This window comes from Eptesicus fuscus, chromosome 10, assembly GCF_027574615.1.
Source record: "Eptesicus fuscus isolate TK198812 chromosome 10, DD_ASM_mEF_20220401, whole genome shotgun sequence".
Taxonomy (NCBI): Eukaryota; Metazoa; Chordata; class Mammalia; order Chiroptera; family Vespertilionidae; genus Eptesicus; species Eptesicus fuscus.
In genome coordinates this window covers 57,684,574-57,705,685 of record NC_072482.1, presented here as the reverse complement: position 1 = coordinate 57,705,685, position 21,112 = coordinate 57,684,574, and the positions used below count along the sequence as shown (strand labels likewise).

General features: G+C 42.1%; 1 protein-coding gene across 4 annotated transcripts in view; it reads left to right on the top strand.

The window, feature by feature from the left end:
* Window positions 1-21,112, top strand: part of PREP (prolyl endopeptidase) — a 111,859-nt gene that overhangs the window by 14,067 nt on the left and 76,680 nt on the right. For all 4 annotated transcript variants that reach the window (XM_054722156.1, XM_054722158.1, XM_008154610.3 and 1 more), the window contains 4 exons: window positions 7,618-7,751; window positions 8,831-8,961; window positions 11,889-12,098; window positions 17,789-17,910. In XM_054722156.1, the coding sequence (XP_054578131.1) occupies window positions 7,618-7,751; window positions 8,831-8,961; window positions 11,889-12,098; window positions 17,789-17,910 (597 nt within the window). The remainder of the gene's footprint in view (window positions 1-7,617; window positions 7,752-8,830; window positions 8,962-11,888; window positions 12,099-17,788; window positions 17,911-21,112) is intronic.

Genomic DNA, 21,112 nt, shown 5'->3' with positions numbered 1-21,112 from the left:
ACACATAGGCAATTTACAACAAGCATAGGCAGCCAGCTCCAGGGACAGACTGAAGGGGCCAGGTGTGGAGCAGGCAGGAACCAGATCGTTTTAGCGCTGCAGGGCAGGAACTTCCACTTTTCACCCAGCACTGCGACTGGCACGAGTGATCTTCAGTCATTCCACCCTCTGCCACTTGTTCAAGTGACTGTGCCCCAGGGAGGGAGTTTGGATGCGGAGCTCCAGACGACTGCTCACTCCTTGGCTGTTCTGCCGGGAATAAGAAAAGATTTGGTAGAAGTCACAAGGACCCTCTTTGCGTTCTGTCCAGTAGGACAACTGCTGGAGTTACCATCCCGCTAAGAAGGGAGGACACCGGGGAAGGAGAGTGGATGCTGGCCGCCCCACCTGCCACAGCCCACCCGCTTCCTTCTCTCTCCCTTCTCTGTGTGTGCTTGGTCCCTCCCTCTCTTCCCCTGCCCTAAGTTTAGCTGTGTGCCCACTGAGAATTCAGTTCAATGGGAGAGAGGGCAGAAAAGAAGGGATACACTGTCATAGGAAAGACAGATGTGGCCGACGCCAACATGGAGTTCAATACTAGCCTAGGAGGACCAGATTGGAGATGGGCAAGCCACTTAACCTTTGAGCAGCCAGAGGTCAGTGCCAAAAGGAGGCGGAGCCACGCCTTAGCTAGAAGCGAGGTATGTGGCCTTGTTTGCTCACCATCATTTTAGAAAAGCAGACCCTAAACCACCGATTTAATGCTAAAGTGCTGGTGTACATTTAGCATCGATACTTTCCCTGTAGGCAGCTGCTCAGCTTTGGTTTCAGTCACCTACCGTTTCTGAGAAATGCTGGTATCAGGTATGGTATCTTTGGGAAGAACTAATAATTAAAGAACTGAGATAACTCTGACTTCTCCCAGGCTCGCTCTTTTCTGTTCTTCCTCTATACTTAGGTACCTACAATCCACTCACCACTCCGTTCCACCACGTCCAGGGGAGAAAGCACTTGGTCCTAGAAATCACCTGGCCACTGTTAAGCATTTCCCAGCTCTACTCCTGGAGCATCTAATTTCCGTAGGAATCTCTGTTTCCCAGGCACCTCACCAGGTAATTCTTAAGGTCCAGAAAGCTTGGGAAACCTGCCCTAGGGAATGCTTAGACCTGATTAGGGCCAGATAATAACACCTTTGATTATTACAAGGCCCACTTTCAAGGAGCTGGAGTTTTAGTAGACGCCTCACTGTTGTTTACAGCATCTTTGTAAATTGGGGGGGGGGGGGGGGGGGGGGACAGTGTTTGTGGCTCTTAATTTTTCTCCTTGGGGGAAACCAAGGCTTATGCCATAATAAAGGCACCCTGGACTCTTCTGTATAACATTGGTGCTCTGACTGTTGGAAACTAATAGCTTTTCTCATTAGCTTTAGCTATAGAAAGACAGGTTTGAGCCTTAGCTGTAGAATTTACTAGATGTGTGACTTGGTCATGGTGTTTAACCTCTCTAGGTTTCAGTTTTCTGATTTATAATTTGGAGAAAACTGTGTGTGATTGTGGTGAAAATTAAGTGATAGTGTTTTTGAACGATGCAGCTCAGTGGTAGATACAAGTAAGTGCTTTCTAAATGCTTGCCGTTGCATTTATTATTGAACAGTTCAAATAGCGTGGACATTGTCTGTTGAATAATTGAGAGACCTCATCTGTTGAGCTATCTGAGGAAAATTCTTTTATTGCAATTTTGGGCTCTTTTCCCCAACTTTCTTTCATGGTTATTGCTCTGTTCAGATCTTCTTTCTTTTTGGATCAATTTAGTCATTTGTATTTCCTAGAAAATGGTCTGTATCATTGGGATTTTAAAATTTACTAGCACAGGTTATGCTTTCATTATAAGAAACTTTACTCTCCCCGTCTGTAGTTATATTCTTTATTGCCTCTAATTTTGAGTTGCCCGTTACTTCTCTCCCCCTTTTTTGATTAGTTTAGCCAGAGCTTTGATAGAATATGTGGAGTTTTTTCTTCCTTTTTAAAAAAGCAGCACTTATTTCTAGGACTTAGAAGTTATGCTCCTTTACTTTTCTCATTCATTATTTTTTTTCTTTTGTTGCTTTAAAATTGTTTTGTTTGAATGTTTACTTTAATGTCACTATTTCTCATTTACGGATAAAGCGCCTTTTTCGGGATTCCCCAGCCAACTTCTGGTCGATTCCACCTCTCCCAGCCTGCTCCTGTCCAGCCTGCCTCTCCTTGCTCACAGACTGCACGACTCCTACAGGAGCTGTATTAGGCAGGACTCGGTGAGCGGTGCCTGAACCGCGACCCAGCTCATACTAGCTCATGTAAAAGCACTGTGAGCGGCTCACAAAAGTGATGACCACGATCCAGGAGTGCACGTGGTATTTCTGTCTCTCTTTGTTTCTTAGGTCGTCTGCTTTTCTCTGATGGTTTTATTTTCCCGCATCCTCCTGAGTGGTGGGGAAAGATCCCGTCCTATGGCCCCAAACCTCATAAAGTGACTTAACTTCTATCTCCCAGTGTTTATCTGTGGCCCTACAAAGCATCCTGGTTGCTTTGCCTGGGTTCACAACTACTTTACTGACGGCTGCCTATAGGGAAGAGTTGAGGAAAGACTCTGCTTATGAAAATGAACAGGGCTTACTTATATAGAAGATGTAGAAAGAAGTTATCACAGTGGTCTTTTCTTGTTTTTTCTGTATATTCTCGTTCTAATTGGGATTCCCTCATTGATACACAGGAATTACTTAGGAGAGGATGCGTGTGTGTTTAACTTCTTCATGATTGGGTTTTTAGTTAGGTTTGGATTTGGGGTGCACAACACCTCTCTCCTTGCCCAGTTTCTGGTCAGTAGTATAGACACTGAAGAACAGAGCTGGTGGGGCTCAGGTGTCAGCTTAGAATGAGCTCCCTGCTAGTGACTAGATTTGGGAACAAGGCTGAATCTCAGGTCAAAATTTGGTTGACAATATGTAGCCCCAGTGAGGGGACTGGTTTGCCCCGATGGGGACAGGCAAGAAGGTGGAAAGACACCTGGTCTGCTAAGCATGTGCAGTTGGAAGCTCCGGGAGCTTCCCTTACCTGAGAGCAGGTGTTCTCAGAAAGCAGACACTCCGGGGTTTTGAAGTTAAAAGACAAGCCCAATGAATTCCAGATTTCACAGATTGAATTCGGTACTTCTCCTCTTTGGAAATGAGTTGGGGATGTGGGGGGGGGGGTGCGGGTGTGAGGCCAGGGAGAGAAAGGCACCTCACTTAGTTGAGGTTAATGGCATTGCAGTCACAGTGCTGCTTGGGCTTTAAGGATTCCTTTGTTGTGTGGTGGACTGCTGATTTTTTAAAATATTCAGTGAGAACTGGAAAATAAGGGGCACTCTTTTCTCTTTGAAGTAGTGAGTCCTCTTATTAGTCTTACTAAAAGCCCGTTGCAGGAAGATTCCTGCAAGAATAGGGCTTCCTGCGACTGTCTCCGCCGCCCCGCCTGCTTCCCTCCCTTCTCCACCGCCCTGCTTGCTTCTCCGCAGCTTCGCTCCCTTCTGCAGCGCTTGGCTTCCTTCTATGCTGTCTTCAGTCTTCGCTCTGCGCCTGGATATGCAAATTAACCACAATCTTGGTTGGGTTAATTTGCATACGCACTCCTGATTGGCTGGTGGGCGTGGCTTGTGGGCGTAGCAGAGGCACTGTCAATTTGCATGTTTCTCTTTTATTAGATAGGATAACATGCATTATTCCATCTATAGTCACAGTTTCTAGGCATGTTCCCTAAAGCCGCTGCCTCTGGCTTTCTGTTTTCTGTGTGGCTGCTCGGCCCTCCTGGCCCTGGGTCCTGCAGCCTCAGGGGTGAGTTTTGCCACCTTTTGATTTTTTTTATGGGGTTATCCCTGCCCTTCCAGATCCTGCTAAACTTCCAGTAGAGGGGGTGCAAGTGTGCGTCCCCTCTGGCCACCTGGATGTGTGGGATCCTGGTGTTCTGCCAGGCCATGCTGTGACACCCACATTGCCTTTCTCAGAGCCCCCTGATAGTTGCTTAAACAGGTCATATCACACACACACACACACACACACACACACACACACACACACATTTGTAGTTTGCAGCAGTGGGATGTAGATAGCACTACTCTAGCTTTTATTGGTATTTGGAGGTGGATACTAGTGCCCAAGTTGGTCTTCTGCCTGGACCTCCCTCCCGGTCGTCCTGACATGGCCTCTACCCCAGTCTGCCCCGCCTTATCCTGGAAGTAGTGCCCTTCATTTGTTCTCCTGTAGCACTTATTTTTATCCTTAATTCATCTTTGTAATTCCATGTTATATAGTCATGCTGGTGTGTGTGTGTGTGTGTGTGTGTGTGTGTGTGTGTGTGTAATGAGTAACTATGCATCATTTGTATTACATATGTAAGAATTGTACTTGTAAAAGGACTTGAGGTATTTTGTGGATTGAAATACAGGACATGTGAGGACAATTTGAAAAAATTCTTCCTGAAGGCAGTTGGGGTAAAGGAATCTCCAGCTCCCATACCGAACGACCCTCTGCCGAGGCACTTTGCATTTTTTTTTTTCCTTTAATGGTAAGAATTAACTTATATGAGGTCCACCCTTTTAAAATTTTATGTGTACAATACAGTATCGTTAACCATAGGCACAATATTGTACAGCGGACCTCTGGAATTTATTCATCTTGCATAACAGAAACTTTGCTTTGAAGCTTTCTAATGATATCTGAACAAGATTTCTTTGTTTTGACTAGCTTTTCTTAGGAAAATGTGTTCAGATTCATCCACAGCTATAGAATCTGAACTGTTGATCCTTTTAGAGGCTTTGCTGCAGGTGTCGTTAATGGGCTCTCAGGTTTCCGTTCTTTTGATAACATCGTGAAGTGTGACTTTGGATGCTGAAACAGCTGAGGAACAAAGAGGATTTTAGTTCTCCCCAATCTGCTTCTTTATCATCATGTAATTCCTCCAGGTTTCTTCCTTTTACCTTTCCCCAAAATTTGTTCTAAATTTTAGACCAAGAAACCAGACTATTAAATCCATAAGTGAGCAAGAAGGTGTTTTCCTGGTTAAAATGCCAGGAATTTTATTGGCATTCTGTGGAGCCCTAGAGTTCACAAAGCCCCTTTACAGAAAGTTTCCCACCACCTTCAGGAAAAGGATTTGCCCGAGTTATAAAGATGTTTACTACTGTGAAAGAACTTCAGACGTGAAGGAATTTGAACACTGTTTGGTTTTGCGTCTAGGTATTTGACTTGGAAGGGTGCAGTCCTTAAATACTGCTCTATTTAAAGTAATTGCCTAACACTTGTGGGGCGGGGAGGTGGCAGATTTGGATGTAATAATCCTAGAGTTATGTAGGTATTTGGTCGCATTGTTATACCTGGCCTAACAGTGTTATGAACATTTTAAACGGGAAGAGCCACGTGTCTGCTTTCGCCTGCGACGGATTCTGTTGCCGCAGTTGTGATTGTGCCATGAGGCGTGTAAGAGAAGCAAAGCAGAATTGAGACACGATCGGAGAACACAATTCCACCTTTCCAAGGAGAACACCCGGGCAGTCTGTGACTCTGGGGCTCACCATGGTCCGCCTAGAGCCAGGCTGTCCTGCAGCCAGGAGAGGGCCTAGATGCAGCCTCATCCAAACACAGATCAGAGGACGAGAAATGGAAGTTTGCAGGGCACCCTCCTCAGAGGGCGGGGTCAGGCCCTTCTGGGAAATAGCTATCGAAACGACACATTACCGTGCACTGTGCCCATTTTCCCCATCTCACTCCCATTGTAATCGCCACTCCTGCTCCTTTTAGGGACCAGCCATCCCATGTGGCTTCTTCTCTCACGGAAGCTGGTCTTAGACTTGTCCCCCCTCCATTCACAACGCCAGGATTAGGGCTGAGGCACCCTAGGTTCTTACTAAGTCCTCATTGGTGGTCCAGCACCCCAAGGTGCCTGTCCTGCCCAGCCCAAGCGGGAGAAAATCAGAGGAGGCCCAGGCTGCCCCCCTGCTCCCCTGGGTGGGTCTGCTTCCTCTCCACGTCCCATATCAGACATGGCGTCAGCTCCAGTCACAGTGTCTGGAATAAAGTAATTCAGAGCTATTGCTAACTCACTGCATGACCTTGATCGGCGACTGGCCACCTCCATTGCCATACCTGCCATGTAGGCATGGCTTTCCTTCCCCCATGATATCGGGTAATGCTCCTGCATGTGCTTAGTAATCTCCAAAATGCTGCCTCTTGAGTGGCTTTGCAACGATGTATCCATTTCGTAGCAAAAATCAGAAGCTACTTTCTAAGTGCTTAAGTTATCAACAGGGTATGCTTGGCTACAAGTGATCGTTGTTGTAAAAAAACTACTCTGGCAGCGTCCCCTGCCTTCCTGCAGGCCACCGCTTGCTTTACGTATAAACCATGTATTATAGATATTCAGTGCCACTCATTTTCCAATTTTAAAAAATGTTAGTGAACTTGACAAGGTAGTAGGTCTTAGAAAAATAGTAAGTCAAAAACAAAATTGATGAAAACAACGCCTAGGTATCCCTAACCTTATTTCTTTAACTCTGATGTTGTTTGGGACCCCAGCTGCTGACTAAGCAGCCCAGAGCCTCAGCACAGCGCGCGTGTGGTTTACTGGCCGTGTGTGATCCGAGCAGCCGCGTGGTGTGCTTGTTCAGAGCATGGATCCACAGGAGCCAGCTCGGCCATTGCCTAGCTGCATGATGCTGGGCAGCTTTTTAACCCCTCTGAGACTCAGTTTCCCTATCCACAGAGGTGGGCTAATTAAAGAACCTCCGATTATGAGTTCCAAATGAGTTAATACTTGCCTGGTACGAAGTTTGTGCCATGTAAATATTCGTTATTTATTGAGGGAAAATATGCTTTCACTGTTACATTTTTTAGTCTACCTCCCTCCCCCAGTTCTGTGTAACATTAAGGTATACAGCATAATGACTTGACTTACACATATATTGTGAAATGATTACCACATTAAGTTTTGTTAATCTCTACCATCTGATATTGATACAAAGAAAAAACATGTTGTATGATGAGAACTCAGGATTAACTCTCCTTACAACTTATTTATATGTATCATACAGCAGTGTTAACTATAGTCATCATATTAGATATTGCATCCTTGATACTTATTTTATAACTAGAAGTTTGTACCTTTGACCACCTTTATCCAATTCCCTCTCTCTCCACCTCCCTGCCTTTGGTAACCACAAATCTGATCTCTCTTCTGTGAATGTTTGTGTGGGGTTTTTTTTTAGGTTCCACATATAAGTGAGATCATACAGTATTTGTCTTTCTCTGCTGATTCATTTCACTTAGCATAATGCACTCAAGGTCTATTCGTGTTGTCACAAATGGCAGAATTTCCTCCCTTTTGTGGCTGAGTAATAGTCCGTTGTACATACGTATTTATCACATTTTCTTTATCCATCCGATCCGTCAGCGGACACTTAGAGCATTTCCGTATCTTGGCTATTGTAGGTAATATCGCTTCAACATCTTTGGATCTAGTCCCAGAAGTGGAATTGCTGCATCTCTCTGATACAAGTTATAAAAGTGTAACATTACTCGTGGTAAATTTTATATCTGACTTTCTCGGGCCATGTACCTTTTTCCTGCAGGCTTTTGTGGAGGCCCAGAACAAGATCACGGTGCCGTTCCTGGAGCAGTGCCCCATCCGAGGTTTATACAAGGAGAGGATGACTGAGCTGTACGACTACCCCAAGTATAGTTGCCACTTCAAGAAAGGAAAGCGGTACGTGACATTGCTTTCACTTAATTTTATTTCACTTTTCTAATTGAATGCGTTCTTAAATGATAAAACAAGTTCTGAATAACTTACCAGTTTATCAAATTAATTCATTATAAAATGGATTCATTTCTATGCTTAAATATGAGAATATCTTTTGGTCTATTGTCCAAATTCTTAAAATAAGGATTAAGAAATTTAGTAGATGTCACTATAATTAAAAATAAATTAAAAACAACGAACATGATCACCAAAAAAGAAAAACAGAGAAAGAAATTTAGTATAGATATGTCCTACGACAAAATCTAGAGTGTAAAAAACTATTGTTTTCTTATGGCTAGTAATTGGTGAGATGGCATGATTCATAAACAACAATGGAGATTTGTTTGCCTCTAAAATTTAATTATCTTTGGTTTATACTACTTGAAAAGATTTTATTATATGCATTTCTTCTATCCAAAAATGAAAATTGTCCAGGAAGTAGAACCTAATAATTTGCTTCTCTTGTTTTCTTACTCACACTCAAGCATATTCTCTAGTTGGTTTTTTAAGCCTCATTGGAAGCATCATCAATAATTCAGTATCCCCTTTTCCCCCAAGGATCAACAAAGTGGATCTGCATGCCAAGCCCTGCCCACCACCTGCTTTTATTAATGAGGCTTAAATGGCACGCAGCCATGTCCATTCACTTATATATTGTCCTTGGCTGCTTCTGTACAACTCACAGTTGTGTAGTGGCAGCGGAGATGTGTGGCCACAAAGCCTGAAATATTTTCAGTCTTGCCCGTTACAGAAAAGGTTTGCCGACCCCGACCCAGCAGCCTTTTATTTAGCAAATAAAAGTCTTTGTCTCTGTTTAGTTAAGGTGCAGAATTTGAATACTTAAAGCAATTCAGATAAACTCGAGGTACAGGGAGATGGTGGGAACTACAGCCTAGTCCCCATGTCCCGTTTGCTGCGGTACGTGTGTGTGTGTGTGTGTGTGTGTGTGTGTGTGTGTGTGTGTGTGTTTGCTTATGTGCATTTGGTTTTACTCCACAAATAGACAACTCCACCGCTAAATAAAGACTGTCTCTGTCCCGCAGGTATTTCTATTTTTACAATACAGGTTTGCAGAACCAGCGAGTATTATATGTACAGGATTCCTTAGAGGGTGAAGCCAGGGTGTTCCTAGACCCCAACGTACTCTCCGACGATGGCACGGTGGCGCTTCGAGGTGAGTGCTCCACAGCCAGGCCCCCGGGAGTCCCAGGCCCCCACTCCACGCTCTGTGTTGGAGCAGTCACCTCACCTCTGAAATGCCAGACAGAGCGTGGACCCTGTTGCAGAACAGATGCACACACTATGTCAGGAGAGCTACTTTTGCACAGTGTATTTCGGACACGTGAGTAGTCACGTGTCCTTCCGATGGCATGAAGCAGATCTGGAGAATACTTGTCACTGGCCTCAAATTAGCGCCTAGGGCTTCTGAGACCCTGAAGTAGCTTCATCATTTCCCATAATATCCCTGAGAACCATCTGTGATTAGAAACACAATCCTCTTCTATAAGAAATTTAAGCTATGCAAAGAATGTTTCAACTATAAATATAAAATAGGAAGGAGTATTTATGAGATCCATTTCCTTGGGGGGGAGATTGATTATGAATTTTAAAATTTAGATAATTGTCAGTATGTTAGAATTAAAAGTAAAAACATACAGTCTTGTAAAAATTGGACAACTTGGTACCCTGACCTCTAAAGATGCAAGTTTAAAAACTGATTAAGTTTAGCCTACAGTTGCTATATGTCTCCTAAATAATCCTGTCCCGAAGATACCCTCCTCCACAGGCCATAAAGATTACCCCAGGTTTGTGGCATAAACACTAGTCCTAGGGTTAGGAGGTTTGCTGTTCTATGGCTTAATAACTGTATCCTCTGAGAACCACATCTTGGTAGCATTTCAGATGTTTTTGGTGCAGTTGGCTCATCTTCTGTAGCATCTTCTGTTTTATTAAGAAAGCACGGTTGTAGGTTCAGTCCTACAGAATTGAGCAGTTGGAACACTGTAGTCCTATAGTCAGTTAGGTGGGAATTAAACAGATCTGTGCAAGGACCCTTTTATAAAGGCATTCAGTCTTTTAGTGGTTCCCTCTCCTCCTCTCCAAATGGGCTGTGTATGTAAATGATGATTCTTTACTAACTGGTATTGAAAGTAATAAGATGCGAGCCAGCTTAATAAGAGCATTCTTCCATGAATTGGAACTTGGAGTTAAATGAACTTATTAATATACTGGTCCTGTGAAATAATGTAGGATTCATTTAGTTTTAACAAAGGTCTATCTTGCAACTCATCCAGAAAGACTTCATTATAACAGAGTCTCACCTCTCACTTTGATAATTCATTCTAGTAACTTTTTTATGTAATTGTTGCCATCTTCATGTCCTGATGGATGAAAAGGAAAATTCAACACAGGACCTGGCTTCAGTCTTTGACAGTGGTATTATAGGGAAATTACAGTATGGGTGATAAACATTCAGATTCTTTTGATAGTATATACATTTTTAAAAATATATTTTTTTTATTGATTTCAGAGAGGAAGGGAAAGGGGGGGGGAGAGAGAGAAACATCAGTGATGAGAAGGAATCATTGATCGTCTGTATCCTGCACACCCCCCACTGGGGATCAAGCCTGCAACCCCGGGCATGTGCCCTTGACCAGAATCGAACCCGGAACCCTTCAGTCTGCAGGTCGACGCTCTATCCACTGAGCCAAACCAGCTAGGGCGTAGTATATACATTTTAAAAATACATATTTGAACCCTGGCTGGTTTGGCTCCGTGGATAAAGTGTCAGCCTGCTGACTGAAGGTTTATGGGTTCAATTTTGGTCAAGGGCATGTACCTCAGTTGCAGGCTCGTGTGGGAGGCAACCAAATGATGTGCCTCTCTCACATCGATGTTTCCCTCTATTTCTCCCCCTCTCCTCCACTCTCTCTAGAAATCAATGGAAAAACTACCTTGGGTGAGAATTAACAAAACTAAGTAAAATATAATTTGAAATCAAAATTTTTATTTGGAATTTTTCTGAAAATTTTATAATTACATATAGCTAGTTCAAACACTACAATGTTATATAGAGTGAAAAGTGAATATTTTCTCCCCATCATCTTCTAGATTCTTTTCTGCAATTACATATCCTGGATATTTTATAGGAATTGTAAGTGATTAATAAGTAGGCTTTTTAAAGTTTTAGACATATTTCCCATTAATAGAGGTCTCATGTAAAACTAGTAGAAAACCTCTGAAAATAGTTGGTTTTCTTTAGAATAATTTCCACTCCCTCCCCGACAACCCCCCCCCCCCCCACCAGTAAAGTTCAACAAACATCCTAAGAGGAAATTGGAAATTTCTCGTGTTGGTGTCTGGTACCAAATGCTGTACCATAATGATTATTCATAATGATGAAAGCTGCTATACATGTGTAACTGTTTGTCAGGAAACATTCCATGGTGATTACAATGATCTATCCGTCATGTCCCTAAAGAATTGGACACAGTGGAGTAGTCCATAGATGGTGTTGCTTTTCTTCCTTTTCCACGGTCACTTCTGGAACGTGGGCTGTGTGAGGTCTTCATGGCAGACCCTCAGGCCTTGTTTGCCTGGGCTGGTGGTGTCCGGATGGTGTGGACGATAATCCTCCAGTACCAGTAGTGCTCAGGAAATGGGGTTGTAAAGAATGATCTCAGATAGTTTGGAATCCATTCCAAAAATTACCTAACGACTCCATTTTAGTTCTGTTTCACGGTGTGTGTCCTAATTCAATCATTACTCCAAAGGCAGTTTCCTTACTGCTTACTTGTTCCCTTTAGAGTGTAAATAAAAGGTGCTGAAAGTCCGAGATGAGCTCTGCTTTTAACTGAGAGAAATTAAAAAATAGAAGCATCTTAGAGGACGTATAATCCAACACTTCATTTTACAGATGAAGAAAGGAAGACTTGCTTAAGGTCATAAGGCAAATGCCTGTAAGACATGGGCTTGGCCCTCAGAGTTCCTCACTACCACATTCTGCCTCCGTGTATGGCAGCGTTGTGGGACAGCGCAGGGCAGTGAGCAGGGCCAGCCACTGTGTCCCCATCACTGTTTGATTTCTCCTGTGTTCCATAGGCTATGCATTCAGTGAAGACGGTGAATATTTTGCTTATGGTCTGAGTGCCAGTGGCTCCGACTGGGTGACAATTAAGTTTATGAAAGTTGATGGTGCCAAAGAGCTTCCAGATGTTCTTGAAAGAGTCAAGTTCAGCTGTATGGCCTGGACCCATGATGGGAAGGGAATGTTCTACAACTCTTACCCCCAACAAGATGGAAAAAGTGATGGTACGTTAAGACTTCAGGTGAAGGCACCTTTTTTTATGAAATAGAAGTGTGACTCCCATAACTTTAAAAGAAAAACTAATCCCTAACAGTTTGGTCTAGAGCAAGCATGTCAAACTCTCGGCCCAGAGTGAATATTTTGGGGGCCCAGACAATATAACGGTATGTAAGAAACATTTTAATAAAAATTCCGTAACTTAATTTTTACAATATTCTGTTATACATAATCTATCTATATATATAAAAGGCTAAGTGAACGACTGTATGCCCGACCAACCGGCCGGTACATATGCACACTGGCAATTTAAAAAGAAACATTGCCTCGCGCATGTGCAATACATGTAAAGCTCTCGCTGGCACCAATCCCACACGTGTTTCAATCTGTCATTGTCGATCGTGAATTTGGTTGTTTTAGTTGACATTCAGTGTGAACCACATTGCAATTTATTCATCAACCATCCGACTGGCCAGTACATATGATGCACAATGGCAATTTAAAAATAAACATTGACTTGCACATGTGCAATATATATAAAGCTCTCTCTGGTGCCAATCGCACGCATGTTTTAATTTTGTAATACTATATTATATATACTATTTTGATATGTAATTTTTTGCAGTAAAGTAATTACAGCATGAATCTTTTTTTCTAATTAATTTCCTTTCAATGTGCATGAATCTGTGCACCAGGCCACTAATCTACACTAATAAAAGAGAAATACACAATTGACCGTACCTCTGCGACACCCACCAGCCAACCAGGAGTGAATGTGCAAATTAACCCAATAAAGATGGCGGGTTAATTTGCATACAAAGGTGCAGAGCGAAGACTGAAGACTGAAGAGGCTTGGCTTCTCCACTGTGGCCGGAGCGGAGAAACCTTGAGGCTTGGCTTTTCCACTGTGACTGGAACGAAGGCCTGGGTCCCGGGTGCCGGAGGAAAACCGGTGCCAGCAGCCAGGGGAAGGAAGGCCTATTGCATGAATCTTCATGCAACGGGCCTCTGGTATATATATAAGAGCCTAAGTGACCGAAGGACCAGTCAACCAGTCGCTATGACATGCACTAACTGGGGCAGGGGCTGTAGGACATTGGCCGGCCAGCCGGGGGGAGGGCCCATGAGAGGTTGGCTGAGGGAGCACACTGACCACCAGGGGGCAGATGCTCAACACAGGATCTGCCCCCTGGTGGTCAGTGTGCTCCCTCAGCCAACCTCTCATGGCCCCTCCCCCCGGCTGGCTGGCCAATGTCCCACAGCCCCTGCCCCAGCCGGGTGGCCTGATGGCCCTGATCAGGGCAGCCAACCTCCCGTAGCCCCTCCTCCTGGCTGGCCAACCTCCCACAGCCCCTCCCCCTGGCTGGCCCCAATCGGCCCCAATCGCTGTCTAGGCTGAGGGACCCCACCCATGCACGAATTCATGCACTGGGCCTTTAGTTATTAATAACGAACTACAACATTCGCTAATGACTGATCACTATAATCGTGTTGCATTCATTTCCCTTACATGCCTTATGCGCAGGCGCACCATTTCTCTCCACTACTACTAGCAGCGAATATTTTAGCAGCCAATTGCCACATCATTAGTCTTGGACTGACTTGTTTGGTGTGCGCAACAGGAAATATTTTGCTTTTGGAGAACAAGAAAAATAGGTTTATTTGTGTTACACTTATTAATTTGTGCAGTTATTCAGTGCCTGGTAAGTTAATGTTCAAGAAAAAATATTAGTTTTTATTAAAATGTCTATTACTTTATGTTAACGATTACTCATTTATTTCAGCCCTTTGTATTTAGCATGCCTATAGAAATAAACCTACGTTTCTATGAAAATTGAAGCTTTTGTTTTTTTGCGGCCCACATAAACTTAAACTTGTTTATTTGGCCCGTGTTAGCCTTTGAGTTTGACATGCTTGGTCTAGAGCCAGGGTTCCTCAAAGAACGTTATACCAGGTAACTTTGTTGTGTAACAGGTCACCCCAAACCTCAGTGGTTTAGAATAATGACCATTTATTTTGCTTGAGTCTATGGGTTGTCCAGGCAGTTCTTCTGGGCTTAGCTGAGTTCCATCGTGTATCTGTCTGTGGTCAGCTGCAGGTCAGTTGGCTTGACTTGTACATGTCTGGGGCCTCGGCTCTGCTCCATGTGGTCTCTCATCCTCTAGCAGGCTTGTTCGCATGAAAGCTCAGCAGGATTCCAAGAGGGAAAGCTGAAGGCACAACTTCTTAGATGCCTGGGCTTGCTGCTGTCATGCTGTCACTTCCCTACATTCTGTTTACCATCCCCTATTCAAGCAGATACTGGGAACTGTGAAAAATGGAGGCCATTATTGCAATCAGTCTTTCACAGATGTGTTTCTACGTCCCAGGGGGATCATGGAGAAGATGGATTTTTTTCATAAAACCAACTTATTTAATGATGTTGAGTGATTATAAAATTTTTCTGCTGCAATCATCATTGATCTCTTCCCCTGATCAGAAGTTACAGTCCCCTGTTGGTTGCATTTATCTTGACACTTTTCTCCTTGTTAACTTCCCATACACATCTATTCTCCTCCTCTTCAGTTTCACAAAGATCCTGTTGTGTCCAGTGGTCCCTCTTTCTTTCCCCCCTCACTCCTCATCTTCCCAGACAGGAAGGGTCCTGCACCTTCTCAGCGTCTTTATGCCACTCCATATTCCACTCGAGGGATGGCATTCTCATGTTTCTGGGCTGGTCTTGACGGGGGGTTTTACGATCCCTTTGTTAGAGCTGTGGAGCTGGGATGCAGAGTCTTGGGTACCTTTTTCAGAGCCTGGGCCTGGCCAGTGCTTTCTACCGTACATGTTGCCCCCTTACCATGACCTCCTGTATCTTTGTCATCTTTAGTTATGCTCTCCTTTCTGTCTCCCCCCCACCCCCTCTCAGTTGAATTGGGAATAAAGCTGTAACACTTTTCATCTCTTTTGGCTATGTTTACCGTCTGCTGCCTTTGATGATGCTACTCTACCTTTCTCTGAATTCACCAGGGATCTACAAGAGGAGCTAAGAGGTTTTAAAATCAAGGATGTTGGCTAAAGAAAGACCTCTGTGTCTGTACTGAGAGTGCCAGTGGGTTAGAAATTGTTGGCTATTTCCAAGTTCTGGGAGATCAAAAAAGCATATAACTGGCCATTTCTTGTTAGAGAACAATGTTTATTAAGTTAATTTGGGGAAAACATTTTCAGTTATCCTCCACTTTCAGTGGCAACAATAGCAATTGCGATTGAACTAAGAAATCCAGTACCTCCCGGCTGTCAGTTGCTGCCGTCTTGTCCAGAGAACCTCAGCAGCCACTTAGGGTGAGTGCTGGAGGCCCTTGCAGTAAAAGCTGAGCAGTTCTTACTGCGCACTTCTTACCAGTGTTCCCAGAAAACCCTTGGAAAATCACCAAGTGCTCTGAGGTGGTGGTGTTTTTTTCATTAAATTTACTGGGGTGACATTGGGTAAGAGGATCATAGAGATTTCAAGTGTACATTTTTATGATACAAGATCTGGATATTGCACTGTGTGTCATGGTATTATCTTTTTCTTCATTGTTCTGAAAGCTTGGTACATTTTCAGAATAAAATAAAAATAGTTCAATCTTACTACAACCTCAAAAATCAGCATATATGTGTGAATTACTTCCAGATGATATTCAACTGATTCTTAACTTTTTTTTTAATAGTTCACTTTTAGAGCCAATTTAGGTTCACAGCAAAATTGAGCACAGGTTACAGAGATTTCCCATACATCCCCTGCCCGCACACATGCATAGCCTCCCCTATTATCAGCATCTCCACCACAGTGGTACAGTTGATGAGCCTACATGAACACCTCATAATCATCCCAAATCGATCATTTGCATTAGACTTCAGTTTATGTTGTACATTCCATGGGTTCACACAAATGTGTAACGATATGTTTCCGCCATTGTGGCATTATACCAGGGTAGTTTCACTGCCCTGATAATCCTCTGTTCCACCTGTTTATCCTCCCTCCCTCCCTCTCTCCTAACCCCTGGCAACCACTGATCTTACTGACTCCATAGCTTTGCCTTTTCCAGAATGCCTTTAGTTGATACTGACTATCTGCCCTTTTCAGATTGGCTTCTTTCACTTAGTCATATGCATTTAAGATTGCTCCATATCTTTTCACAGCTTGATAGTTTATTTCTTTTTAGTGCTTAATAATATTCTATTGTCTAGATGTAGCATGGTTTACTTATGCACTCACCTACAACATCTTGGTTACTTCCAAGTTTTGGCAATTATGAATAAAGCAGTTATAAACATTTGTGTGCAGGTTTTTGCATCAACATAAATAAGTTTTCAACTCCTTTGGGTAAATACCAAGGAGTGCAATTATCGCATCATGTGGTAGAAGTATGTTTAGGTTTGGAAGAAACTGCCAAACTGTCTTGCCAAGTGGCTGTGCCATTTTGCATTCCCACCAGCAATGGATGAGAGTTCCTATTGCTCCACATCATCAGCATTTGGTGTCATCCATGTTCTGGATTGTGGCCATTCTGATAATGATACCTGGGTTGTATTTGCATTTTCTTGATGACCTATGATGTGGAACATCTTTGCATATGCTTACTTGCCATCTCTACTGTCTGTTAAGATCTTTGGCCCATTTTTTTAATCAGGTGTTTGTTTCCTCATTGTTGAGTTTTAGTAATTCTTTGGGTATTTGGGATAACAGTCCTTTATCAGATGTGTTTTTTTGCAAATATTTTCTCCCAGTTTGTGGCTTGTCTTTTCATTTCCTTGACAGTATCTTTCACCGAGCAGATGGCTTTAATTTGAATGAAGTTCAGCTTCTCAGTTCTTTCATGAATTGTGTCTTTGGTGTTGTATCCAAAAAGTCACCACCAAACCCAGGGTCATCTAGGTTTTCTCCTGTGTTGTCTTCTAGGACATTTATAGTTTTGCATGTATAGTTAGGGCTGTGATCCATTTTGAGTCCATGTTTGTGAAGTGTGTCTGGTCTGTGTCTAGATTGTTTTACACGTGGCTATCCACTGTTTGTTGAGAAAAAATGATCTTTTCTCTGTTGTGTAACCCTTGCTCCTGTTTCTGGGCTATCTACTCTATTCCATTGATCTTTTTGTCTGTTTTTGCCAATGGCACCAATGTCTTGATTACTTACAGTAAGTCTTGAAGTCAGATAATGTCTGTCCTCCAATATAGTGTTGGCTGTTGTTTTGTTTTTGCTCCTCCACATAAACTTTAGAATCAGTTTGTCAATATCCACAAAATAACTTGAATAACTTGCTGGGATTTTGACTGGGATTGGATTGAATCGAAAGGTCAAGTTGAGAAGAACTGACATCTTGACAATATTGAGTCTTCCTGACCATGAACATGAAGTATCTCCCCCATTTATTTAGCTCTTCTTTGATTTCTTTCATCAAAGTTTTTATAGTTTTCCTCCTCTAGATCTCATACATATTTTGTTAGATTTATACCTAGGCATTCCATTTGGGGGTACTAATGTAAGTGGTATTGTGTTTTTAGTTTGAAATTCCATTTGTTCATTGCTGGTATGTAGAAAAACGATGAACTTTTATGTAATAACCTTATATCCTACAACCACGTATGTGACTTTGACTCTAGCATAGTACAGTGTGGGTGGAATAGATTCTCTTAAAATGGCACACTGCGTTTCAGTCTACATTGTTAACTCTTCCAGGCACAGAGACGTCCAGCAACCTCCACCAGAAGCTCTGCTACCATGTCTTGGGGACTGATCAGTCAGAAGATATTTTGTGTGCTGAGTTTCCTGATGAGCCTAAATGGATGGGTGGAGCTGAGGTATTGTACTATTGTGAAATTTTACCCAAAAAGACCATGTCCCAAGGAGTGTATATGTAAATATCCTTGTTTCGTGATGACCTTTATGAATGGTAGAAGTCAGTCCTTTGAGGGAATAGTTGTTTTGTTAAAAATATTGGCATTCACAATTATTCCTAAGAATGAAGTTGATGATAAACCTTTTAACAGCAGTCACAACATAATCTTACTACTAAAAGTTATACATGCTATGGTAAAACAAATGTAAAAGTCCAGAATAACGTAAAGTGAAACATGAACATTGTGAAACTCGGAATCCTACTTAGAGGTGAGGAGAGTATACTAATAAACATTTTCCTTTCATATGCAGGTGAGTCTGTAGCGAGTGTGTGTTTTCCTGTTTTACACAGTTGTGCTCTTTGTGTAGATTGTTTGTTTTTACACTAAAAAAGTATCCTTTAGATATCTTCCTGTTTTATTTTTTTAATATGTTTTTATTGATTTCAGAGAGACAGATAGAAACATCAGTGATGAGAGAGAATCATTGATCAGCTGCCTCCTGCACATCCCCTACTGGGGATTGAGCCTGAAACCCAGGCATGTGCCCTCACAAGGAATCAAACCGGGACCTCCTTGTGCATGGTGTCAGCGCTCAACCTCTGAGCCACGCCAGCTGGGCGATACCTTCCCATCTTATAGTTAGATAGTTCATACATTCTTTGGGGATCTTGACAATAACCAACCTCTATTGAAGTGATACATATTTGAAGTTACTGGCCTAGATTTTATTCTGTATCTTGCTAATCAATTGAAAAAGCTTAGAGTTGCTTAGAGTAAGAATTTACTGCTGTGAGTTCACTTCTGGGTACTAAGAAATACTTTTTTAAAGAAATAAAACAGCCCTGGCCAGGTGGCTCAGTTGGTTGGGGCATCGTCCCGTATACCAAAAGGTTTTGGGTTCGATTTCTGGTCAGGGCACATACCCAGGTTGTGGGTTCAATGCCCTTGTAGGGCGCATATGGGTGGCAATTGATCGATGTTTCTCTTTCACATTGACATTTTTCTGTCTCTCTTTCTCTCAAATAAACATATCCTCAGGTAAGGATTTAAAAAAAAAAAAGAAAGAAAAACATTCTGAATGTTTTAATATAAGTAGACTATCATTCCATTTTTAAGTGGGAATGAGGAATCCACTAGAAACATTTTAGCTCATTGAGCCATTTAGCTCTTCTCTGAGAGACAATTAAAAATTTGGTAAGTAAAGGACATTTTAAATTTGAACTTATGCTCATGGGTCTGGTTCATTGGGGCAAAGAGTAGGAACCCATGGTATTTAGTTCATGTGCGTTGATATACCTTATTCCAAATTGTCCCTTTATTTCTTTATTTTGTTTCTCTAGCCGAGGGCTTGTCACACTATTGTCCTTAGGCCAGATCTGGCCCACTGCTAGTTTTTGTAAATAAACTTTTATTGGAACAGCACATCCTTTGTTTACGCAGTGTCCGTGGCTACAGTCAACCTCCAACACCAGAGTTCAGTAGTTGCCACAGAAGGCCACAAGGCCCACAAAGGTTTACAGAAAAACTTCGCCAGACTTTAATTCACTGTGTTAACAATGAATCGATAGGACTTATATTTTATTAACTGAAACTGTGCCCTTTTTTCATGCTTTTTCTTTTCTACCTAATTCCCCACCCTACAAGCTTTGCTTGTATAGTTACTATTGCCATATTTCTCACATATTTGTTTATAATGGCTCTTCTGACTGTATTGGTATGTTTCTACTAAATTTTCTTCTTATATCAGCTTTTCCTCATACCTTAGGCTTCTGCTTACTATGGATATGTGTTTATTTAAAAAATAGTATAAATTTTAACTTTCATCTGAATTTAGGGAGACAAAATGTGCTACCAAAACAACCTAAAAACATTAGGCCATGTGTTTCTCTTTATCTTTATTTGGGGGGAAACCTAAAATAACATATTTTAGTAATCAAATTTTATTCCTTCTGGACTTACCATAAATTCAAAAACATGTTGTGGTGGAGAAATTTTTTCCTTCCAGGCTAATAATTTCATTGAACCAGGCCTGTTTTGATCAAAGTAAAATTATTTGGTTGATACAATAACAGGAACACTAAAAATGCCAGAATATCAGTATATTTTAGCAAATTGGTATAAAAATAAACCAGTTTAACTGGAATACATGCAACTCTGGTTGCTCAGATCTCTTTGTTAGCACTTGGTTGAAGCAGCTAGTTTTTGTTCAATACTTTTTGAAATCATGATAAATATACCTAAAATAAAGTTTACTAGTTTATTCATTTTATGTATAGTGTGGCAGTAAATATGTTAACACTGTTGTGCAACCATCAGCACTGTTCACCTCCAGGACTTTTTTCATCTTGCAAAATTGAAACTGTTCCCATGAAGCAGTAAATCCCCACCCTCCTACTCTCCGATCCCTGCTCCTTTCTGTCTCCATGTATTTGACTACTCTAGGTGCCTCATATAAATGTCGTCATAGAGTCTTCGTCCTTTTGAGTCTGGCTATGTCACTTAGCATAATATTAAGGCTTGTCCATGTCATAGCGTATGCCAGAATTGTCTTCTTTTTAAAGTTGGAGAATATTTCATCAGTGTATATACCACATTTTTTTATGCATTCATTCATCGATGGACATGTGAATTGTTCCAGTAGCATTGTTAAGAATAATGCTGCTATGAGCAGCAGTTTTTAAAAATAACAGGGGCGATACATCATATGAACATTTAACATCTGTATATTCCATTCTACTAGCTAGGCAACTGAAAAGAAAAGCGGATTTAAGTAGTTCAGTGATCCTTCTACCATTCATTTAATAGATGTTCACTCTACATAACTTGACTAATGAAATCCTTGCCACAGCCTTGAGAAGCAGTGATCAGTCCTATTGCATGGACAAAATAGGATACCTGCCGGGTTGGTTACCATGAGAGTCCGTGGCTGGAACTGCCTGCTGGGTATGTCAGGCCTCTGTATCTTCTTAACACCCATGTGCTCTGTGTCTGCTCAGAGCAAGAGGTCACGCTAAACAACAGCAGTGACTGTTTAAAGAATGGCAGTAAGTGAAGAGATGCGTCTTTACTGAACAGAAGTAATAAATGAAGTTGTTTTTAAAAAAATGCTACAGGGACAAAGTGGGACCTGAGGGACTTTATATTGGATCAGGACCCTAATCAG